The sequence below is a fragment of the Tachysurus vachellii genome, chromosome 19 (assembly GCF_030014155.1).
Source record: "Tachysurus vachellii isolate PV-2020 chromosome 19, HZAU_Pvac_v1, whole genome shotgun sequence".
In the NCBI taxonomy this organism is placed as follows: Eukaryota; Metazoa; Chordata; class Actinopteri; order Siluriformes; family Bagridae; genus Tachysurus; species Tachysurus vachellii.
Genome location: NC_083478.1, coordinates 988,058 through 997,500, shown reverse-complemented (window position 1 = coordinate 997,500; position 9,443 = coordinate 988,058). Strand labels below are relative to the sequence as shown.

General features: G+C 38.6%; 1 protein-coding gene across 1 annotated transcript in view; it reads right to left on the bottom strand.

Moving 5' to 3' along the window:
• Positions 1–1,854, bottom strand: part of slc9a8 (solute carrier family 9 member 8) — a 27,069-nt gene extending 25,215 nt beyond the window's left edge. The window contains exons 1-2 of the mRNA XM_060894187.1: positions 1,539–1,854; positions 1–18 (exon numbers count right to left, since the gene is read on the bottom strand). The exon at positions 1–18 is cut by the window's left edge and continues 161 nt beyond it. Coding sequence (XP_060750170.1) covers positions 1–18; positions 1,539–1,732 — 212 coding nt within the window. The 5' untranslated portion in view covers positions 1,733–1,854. The remainder of the gene's footprint in view (positions 19–1,538) is intronic.
• Between the last annotated feature and the right edge of the window lie 7,589 nt (positions 1,855–9,443).

The following is a 9,443-nucleotide window of genomic DNA, read 5'->3' as shown; positions in this document are numbered from 1 at the left end:
GTTTCTGTGGTGTTTATACTACAGACAAAATGACAAAAACAAACATTCAGTTCAATTAAAGACATTCAAAAGCATCTATTCGCTTCACAAATCGTTCGGTTTCACTTCAACTCGATTTTAGTTGAGACGATTCGAATCACGATTCATTGCATTTCAGTTCAAAATGTGTTTACTGGATTTGATTCACGAATCATTTGTGTTCAGTCCAATTTAAAACCGTGAGTTGATTGAATTCAAATTTATTATTTTTCAATTTGATGTAAATCGATTTTAATTCAGTCGATTCTACAGATTTGTGATTCACGATTCGTTTCAACCCAACTGTTAAACGTTATTTTAGCTCATCTGATTCACAATGTATTCGATTTCAGATTGATTCAAGATTCAAAAGCTGTTATAAAATCGTACAATTCACAAGATTTCAATTCAGTTTGAACACATTTTTGCTCAGTTGATTCGATTTGCAAAAGATTATCTTTCAAATCTTTTCATATCAATCTGAGCTGAGTTCATTTCACTCCATACAACTCACGTGTCAGTTCAGTTGGAGTTCAGTTCTAAACTATTTCAGTGGACTCGACTCGAGTCTTTAATTCGTTTAAAAAATGATTGTGTTTAAATTGTGTGTAAAAATTTATTTAGCTTTATAGGTACAAAAAAAATCGTGAAATAAAAGCTGACTTAATAAATAACACAATACAGCGAGGTGACAGTAAGTCATCTTTATACATATATACATGTAATAAAGGTACAGTGTGTTGTGGTGAACAGAGACACTACAAAGTGTTCTAACAATTAAGGAAACAATGCTATAATCTGTGTAGTGCCCGAGATGGTGAAGTGCCCGAGATGGTGAAGTACCCTAGAGAGTGTAGTGCCCTAGACGGTGTAGTGCCCGAGACGGTGTAGTGCCCGAAACAGTGTAGTGCCCGAAACAGTGTAGTGCCTGAGATAGTGCCATAGACAGTGTAGTGCCTGAGATGGTGTAGTGCCCTAGATAGTGTAGTGTCCGAGATGGTGTAGTGCTCGAGATGGTGTAGTTCTCGAGATGGTGTAGTGCCCTAGAGGGTGTAGTGCTCTAGAGGGTGTAGTGCCCTAGAGGGTGTAGTGCCCGAGTTGGTGTAGTGCCAGAGATAGTGTAGTGCCAGAGATAGTGTAGTGCCCTAGACAGTGTAGTGCCCTAGACAGTGTAGTGCCCTAGACAGTGTAGTTCCCGAGATAGTGCCTGAGATAGTGTAGTGCCTGAGATAGTGTAGTGCCCGAGACAGTGTAGTGCCCGAGACAGTGTAGTGCCCGAGATAGTGTAGTGCCCTAGACAGTGTAGTGCCCTAGACAGTGCAGTGCCCTAGACAGTGTAGTGCCCTAGACAGTGTAGCGCCCTAGACAGTGTAGCGCCCTAGACAGTGCAGTGCCCTAGACAGTGTAGTGCCCTAGTGTAGTGTAGTGCACTAGATGGTGCACATACATGGTCTTCTCTTCCCTAATGCAGTGATAAAGAGTAAATTGTGTGTTAACAGTCTAACAGGCAGATGAACTACCTGTGAGAGTCGGTTTGTGGGTTTGGTTCTTCTCCTGAGGTGAATGTGTGTGTTTGTTGTTGTTGTTTCTTCTCCTCAGCTTTCTCCAGCTGTCTCCTGCTGTGTGAGAGCTCAGTGTCATCGCATTCACACTCACACACGAGCGATAACAAAAGCAAAAAACACAACACTGCACCTCGAACTCCTCGTTTCATCCTTAAAAAGCGCAGTAACAGTGATAAATAAAGTGATCCAGTCCATTTAAAGTCCACATGCTAGGCTAATCCGTGTCGTGCAGCCGCCACATCACGACCTCTTCCGCGTTACAATAAGTGTGTGGGAAATGTAGTTTTAAAGTGTAACACAAACAAACATTTAGAGAAAGGAAATAAATAACCAGATAATCTTCCGATCTTACTTCACTAAGAGGAAAATACAGATATGTAATCCGTTGTAAATAACGCTATTGCGGTCAAAACAGGGACCGGATTCACGAATAATATGTAGAGTTGTACTACATTTCCCAGAATGCTAAGCGCTAAAAGACAAAGCTTTATTAAGTTTAATGAACATAAAAATTCTGGTAATAAATTTAGAAATATTGTACTGAGTTTAATTTATAATTATATGTAAAAAAAATAATAATAAATAAAAGAAAAGAAAATTCACATATTTAAAAAAATCGGTATATTGTATATTTAAACATAAATCTCATATTAAACTTACATTTCTTCACTTTTACACACACTTTGTTTACAAATGAGGAAATACAAAATAAATAAATGTAAATGTAAATATAATATAAATATAAAATGTAAATGTAAAATGTAAATGTAAATGTAAAATGTAAATATAAATGTAAAATGTAAATGTAAAATGTAAATGTAAATGTAAAATGTAAATGTAAATGTAAATGTAAATAAATAAATAAATGACAATAAATGTAGTGCTACAGTTCAAGTTGTGTTTAAGTTATAAAACATGCTGCCGAAACGGACAGATCCTGATATCTGGATGAGGGTCCGATGTTTGTTCAACCACTGAAGGTCAATCAGTCAGTTAGAACGTTTTAGAAGGCTTTAATGGAAATGCTTCAATCAGGAGGAACAAGCAGATGTTGGTGAACCGATCGCAGGTTGTTCTAAGGAACCTGAAGGATAGTGATGAGATAGAGGAGTGCTGTTTCAGACAAGCTCTTGTACATAATAATAATAATAATAATAATAATAATAATAATAATAATAATAATAATAGTGGGCACGGTGGCTTAGTGGTTAGCACGTTCGCCTCACACCTCCAGGGTTGGGGGTTCGATTCCCACCTCCCCCTTGTGTGTGTGGAGTTTGCATGTTCTCCCCGTGCCTCGGGGGTTTCCTCCGGGTACTCCGGTTTCCTCCCCCGGTCCAAAGACATGCATGGTAGGTTGATTGGCATCTTTGGAAAATTGTCCGTAGTGTGTGATTGTGTGAGTGAATGAGAGTGTGTGTGTGTGTGCCCTGTGATGGGTTGGCACTCCGTCCAGGGTGTATCCTGCCTTGATGCCCGATGACGCCTGAGATAGGCACAGAAGATGAGTGAGTGAGTGAGTGAGTGAGTGAGAGTGAGTGAGTGAGAGTGAGTGAGTGAGAGAGAGTGAGTGAGTGAGAGTGAGTGAGTGAGAGTGAGTGAGTGAGAGAGAGTGAGTGAGTGAGTGAGAGTGAGTGAGTGAGAGTGAGTGAGTGAGAGAGAGTGAGTGAGAGTGAGTGAGTGAGAGAGAGTGGCTAGATACAAATTTAAAAAGTGAGACCAGAGTTAGGATTAAAATGTGAGACTGGAAACATCAGTAAACAGTGAGACGAGGTGGAGTTTTTAAAACGAGACTAGAAGTAAAGATAAAAAACAAGACCAGGGCAAAATGAAGAAGGGAAATCAGACACAAATATAAAAAAGTGAAACCAGCGCTAACATTAAAACGCAAGAACACAAAATAAGAGATGTTTCATTCTAATATATTTTAGAGCTTTAAATATGAAATCATAGAGTTTTTTGTTCTATCAGGTTCCTCTTCATACGTTGTTTTGTTCCTCTAAACCATGAAAGCGGCTCAGAGGCAGAGGTTTAAATGTAATTTAACCAGAAAACTGTGGTTTGTTTTCAAGGCCTTTTCAAACATAAGCGGTAGAAGATGAATGAATGAATGAATGAATGAATGAATAATAATAATAATAATAATAATAATAATAATAATAATAATAAACTTTATTTTCTATAGCGCCTTTAAAAGTAACATCTCAAAGCGCTTCACAGAAGAAAAAGGAAACGTACAATTATACAAATATGTTAAAATAAATAAGATATAAAAACACACCAGTTAAAACAAGTAAGTTAAAAAAACAATTTCAAGTAAAAGCTACCGTAAAAAAATAAGCTTTAAGGGAGGATTTAAAGACGCTAAGGGATTCTGCTTGCCTAATCCGTACAGGCAGGAATTCCAGAGTCTTGGAGCTACAGAACAAAATGCCATTTCACCCAGAGATATTAAACAGGTATGTTGGACGATTAAAAGGCCAGTTTCCGAAGAGCGTAGGGCAGGAACAGGCGCTAGGGGCTAAAAGCTCAGTAAGGTAGTGAGGAGCCAAACCATTCAAAGCAATCTGACACCCAAAATCTGAGTGAGCCAATGTAAGGACTCCAAGACCAGAGTGATGTGATCCCTTGTCCTGGTTCCAGTCAGGATTCGGGCGGCTGAATTTTGAACCAGCTGTAATTTATTTAAGGTAGCATGTGAGACCCCGACCAGCAAAGTATTACAATATTGATCAATACGAGAAAACACAAAGATATTAATAAACTTTTCAGCCACCGGGACAGACAGCATAGGACGCAATTTGGCAATGTTTTTTAAATGAAAGAATGATGTCTTTACAGTGTTCTGAACATGGGGAACAAATGTTAAATGTGCATCAAATATCACCACTAAATTCACCACATCAAGCCCTTGTACATGTTGCAGGTGTCTACAGGAAGCCAGTGGAGAAGAGGATATGAAGAAGGGTGTAATGTGGGTCATCAGTTCCTGTCAAGCTTCAAATTGCGTTCCTTCGTCCAGAATGAGATATCAGACAGACAAGCAGACAGACAAGCAGAGTTGTGGATCTTCATGTTAGAAACACAAATTGAGCTGAGTGTCATCAGCACAGCAGTGATAAGAGATCATGAGAATCATTCACAGGTATCAGAGATGATGTTTGAATAAAACAGAGCCACAGGACCCAGAACTGTCCCAGGCAGCAGAGAGGTCAAGATTGATGTGTAATAATAAAGCGAATATATCATTGCTTTACAGTAAGGTTTGTAACTTAACTTAAATTCTGTTCAATATTTTGTTAATAAAATTCAGCTCTTGCATTACATGGGTAATAAAAGTTCCTCTCAACAGCCTGACTTTTGATTCTTTTTTTTTAATCAGCACATCATCAAGCATTGTACTCATCCTATTCCACAATAATTTGCCTAGAATTCTTACTGAATTAATTATAGAACACGATGTCATACTTTTATCCATTTATGGTTGAATAACGTTCACATGAGGTCACGTGTGATATCTCAAATCAAGTCAAGTGGGTTTTCTACAGAGTTTCTTTGAGCTGAACACAGACTACTGGAGGTAAAGAGGTCCGTATGTCTATAGGTTCTGTTTAGTTTACTCGGATTACACCAGGTTCATCATGCGCCATTCACATAAGGATAGCGGTATAATTACTGCAGAGCCTGTTTCACTCCCAGAAACCTGTCAGTACCTTAAAATCCATCCTGAATGTTCTCTCAAAGGTTCTCTGATGGTTCTCTTCAGTCCCTTATCACACCCAATCAAAGGTAAAGTGTAAATTGTGATATATTTATGTAGGAGTTTCTGACTTCCTGATTTGAACACATACAGTATAATTAACCTGATTTTGTTTCTCAGATGCAGAATTTTCTCCTCCATGTCATACAGTATCCAGGAAATGTTCAGAAATGTGTGTTTCCGAAATGTTCACCAGCCCTTACATTAGACATAGTTGGTGGTTTTGGCCCTGAGGCATCACTGAAAGATCCTTTTAAGAAAATATTTTAATGTAACACTAAACAAGACCCAACGTGTCCTTCATGTTTTAGGGAAATGTTTTGTGTGTGTAGAGTAAAAGTTGGCTAACCATTTCAAAGCATATTAAATGTTTTCCATTTCCATGGAACACACACACACACACACACACACACACACACACACACACCTAACCTATCACTTAGTGAAGATTACATATAATCTATGTAATTATTTATTTAGTCAGAGTTTACTACTCTTACTCAGTTCATTACTCAGTAATAGAAATAGAAAAATGTTGCATTAACTTCAAAAATACATCCATCAAACTTTAAAAATAACCCAGCTCTGATATATAAAAATAAATAAATAAAAATAACCTAGCTCTCATATACCGTAACTTATATAGACTTTAATTCCCATTCAGACCTGGGCTACGGTCTACATTCGTCTGTAAGTCTCTGGGGTCTTTTTTAATCCCTGAGGACTGAAAATAAGTCATACAGGATGTTAGAGAATAATATCACAGTCGGGGTTTAATGATAATGAATTTGTGCAAGCATTAACATAAAATAGTGATTTTTGGTCCTTGACACAGAAAACATCAGTAAATCTGATGCTATACACAGACTGTAGACATTATGTTTCTATAGCAACGGCTCATTTACAGGGACAACTGTTAATAGAAGCAAGTGAACTTGATATTAAATGTAAACTAAATAAATAAATAAAATAAATCAATTGTAAATATGGGAAACTTCCCGTAGTGTCAGAGGAATAAAGCACAGTCGGTTACAGGAAAGGATCAACTTCAGGGTTGTACCAGGAACTTGGATTCATCACATCACCACATCCTCCCTTTAATACTTAGACCACTTCAGTATGACTTCCTGCAGACCTTAACAGAAAAAAGGGAAATCTCATTCTGTGTCACTGTTTCAGATAAACATCACCTAACAAACAGAAGAGTGAATGTTCTCATAAATGTTCACACAGGAGTGTTCATCAAATCTAAAAGCACTAATATACTAATAAGCATAAATACTTCTCCAGGGTGAGCAAAAGGGAAAAGAAAATCACTCTGGACCCCTCACATCCAGCACACTCACTCACTCTGGACCCCTCACATCCAGCATGCTCACTCACTCTGGACCCATCACATCCAGCATGCTCACTCACTCTGGACCCCTCACATCCAGCACACTCACTCACTCTGGACCCCTCACATCCAGCACACTCACTCACTCTGGACCCCTCACATCCAGCACACTCACTCACTCTGGACCCCTCACATCCAGCACACTCCCTCACTCTGGACCCCTCACATCCAGCACACTCACTCACTCTGGACCCCTCACATCCAGCACACTCACTCACTCTGGACCCCTCACATCCAGCACGCTCACTCTTCGAGCTGTTGCCATCTGGTCGACGCTACAGAGCCCTGAACACCAAAACGACCAGACATAGGAACAGTTTCTTCCCTCAGGCAATCCATCTGTAAAACTTGTAAAAGTGGAAGTGACGTGACGTACGGCTAAGTACGGTGACCCATACTCAGAATTTGTTCTCTGCGTTTAACCCATCCAAAGTGCACACACACAGCAGTGAACACACACACACACACACACACACACAGCAGTGAACACACACACACCGTGAACACACACCCAGAGCAGTGGGCAGCCATTTTATGCTGCGGGGAGCAGTTGGGGGATTCAGTGCCTTGCTCAAGGGCACCTCAGTCGTGGTATTGCCGGCCCGAGACTCGAACCCACAACCTTAGGGTTAGGAGTCAGACTCTCTAACCATTAGGCCACGACTTACCCCACTTAACACACTTAACACACATCTGATGAACACTTAACACACATTTGATGAACACTTAACATACACAAACCCTATTCTTACCTTGTTTACACATACTTACTTATTTATATTTCAATTTGCACATTTTTTCACTGTACATACAACTGTCTTTATTATATATGTGTTCATTTCTTATCAATGCCATTCTGTTTACACTGTGGAGCTTCTGTACTAGAACAAATTCCTGGTATATGTGAAAACATACTTGGCAATAAAGACCTTTCTGATTCTGATCCTAATTTAGTTTGAAATCTGGAGTCGAACAATAATCTCCAATCTGGCAACCTGGTTGTAAAAGCCAACCAGAAAAAAAGCGGACAGCAAAATGATTCACTTCACTGATTCGGTTCTTTAGAACAGAATCTTTGAATGAACGTAACCATGCGAGAGATGTTTCGTTTCTGTGGAAATCCTGGAATGTTCTTTAGAAGTTTATCCACAAGGGATTTTTTTTACATCTTATTATTATTCTTACTTTCTCTGAAACAGTATCAGAAAAGTCTGATACTGCTGATACTGGTGTTAGTGTGTGTTACTGAAAGTGTGTTGAACACATAAATATATAATTACATTTAAAACACACACATGCAAGAAAAATAAAATGTTAAACAATAATATTTGATATCAATTCGTAACACATTGTACGTACAGCGGGATTAAAATTAGAGAATAATTTATAAAGACTAAATTTTCTGAAATATTATAAATCTTTATCGCTCAGAATTTAGCTGTGGGTTTTACCACCTTTCAACTAACATGTTTAATAAAATAACCAAGACACTTCAACAAACATGGAAGAAGTTTAGATGCCCGACGGACTTCAGAACATCTGCAGGACCTCACTGGTATCTCACACTGTTCTGGTGTGATCTTGTGCACTCGTTTTCCAGTTCGGCGTCTGTAGGGGTTTAGATCTGGACTCTGTGCTGGTCATGTCATTATTTCAATGATTTTTAGCTTTAAGGAACTGCTGTTGCACTGAGAGCGGGGATTGTCCAGAAGGTCCAACTCTTGCTGCAGAAACCATCCACAACGCATGAGGCTTTCAACATCGGTGTGTGCGGAGAAGATCTGGTCCAAAGAAATGATGGATTTTTGGATTAACAACATTTGTTTGACTGTATATTTATAATCACACCCCCAGTGTCACCCAGATGAGGATGAGGTTCCCCTTTGAGTCTGGTTCCTCTCAAGGTTTCTTCCTTTACCATCTAAGGGAGTTTTTCCTCCCCACAGTCACCTGAGTCACCTCAGACTTGCTCATTGGGGATAAATACATACACATTGTGAACTAAATCTATCTAATATTAATCTGGAATTTTATATTCTATTAATCTTTATATTATTCTTTATAATAACCTTTTGTTCTATGTTTATGTTCTGTAAAGCTGCTTTGAGACGACGTTGAATTGAATTGAATTGGATTACAGTATATAATATGGAAAATTATGTCTAGTGTCAAACTGGGGAAAGATTGAACCCAAAGTGTTAAAAAGAAATGTGTAAAGATGTCCAAGGTTTGGGGAGGTTATCTGCAGCAGGAGGTTTTTATTATTTAAATATAAAGTGGATTCAGAAAGTATTCAGACTTCTTTACTTAACTTTTGTTATGTTGCGGCCTGATACGACTATCGTTCAAATTCATTCCTTTTTTTCTCACTCAGTACCCCATGCTGACAAAGAGAAATGTCTGTATAATTAATGAAAAGAATAACACAGAAATATCACATGTACAGATATATTCACGTTCTTTACTCAGTACTTGAGTTTTGCAGTACAACACATTTTGCAGTAATTACAGCATCAAGTATTTTTGGGTACAACAAGCTTTACACAGCTGGACTGGGGGATTTTCTACATTATTCTTTGCTAATCCTCTCAAACTCGGTCAGGTTGCATGGGACCGCCGTTGGACAGCCAATTTAAGGTCTTTTGTGCAGTGTCAGCTGTGAGGCCTTCTATAGAGAGGTGTGTGTGTATTTTTAAATCATGTC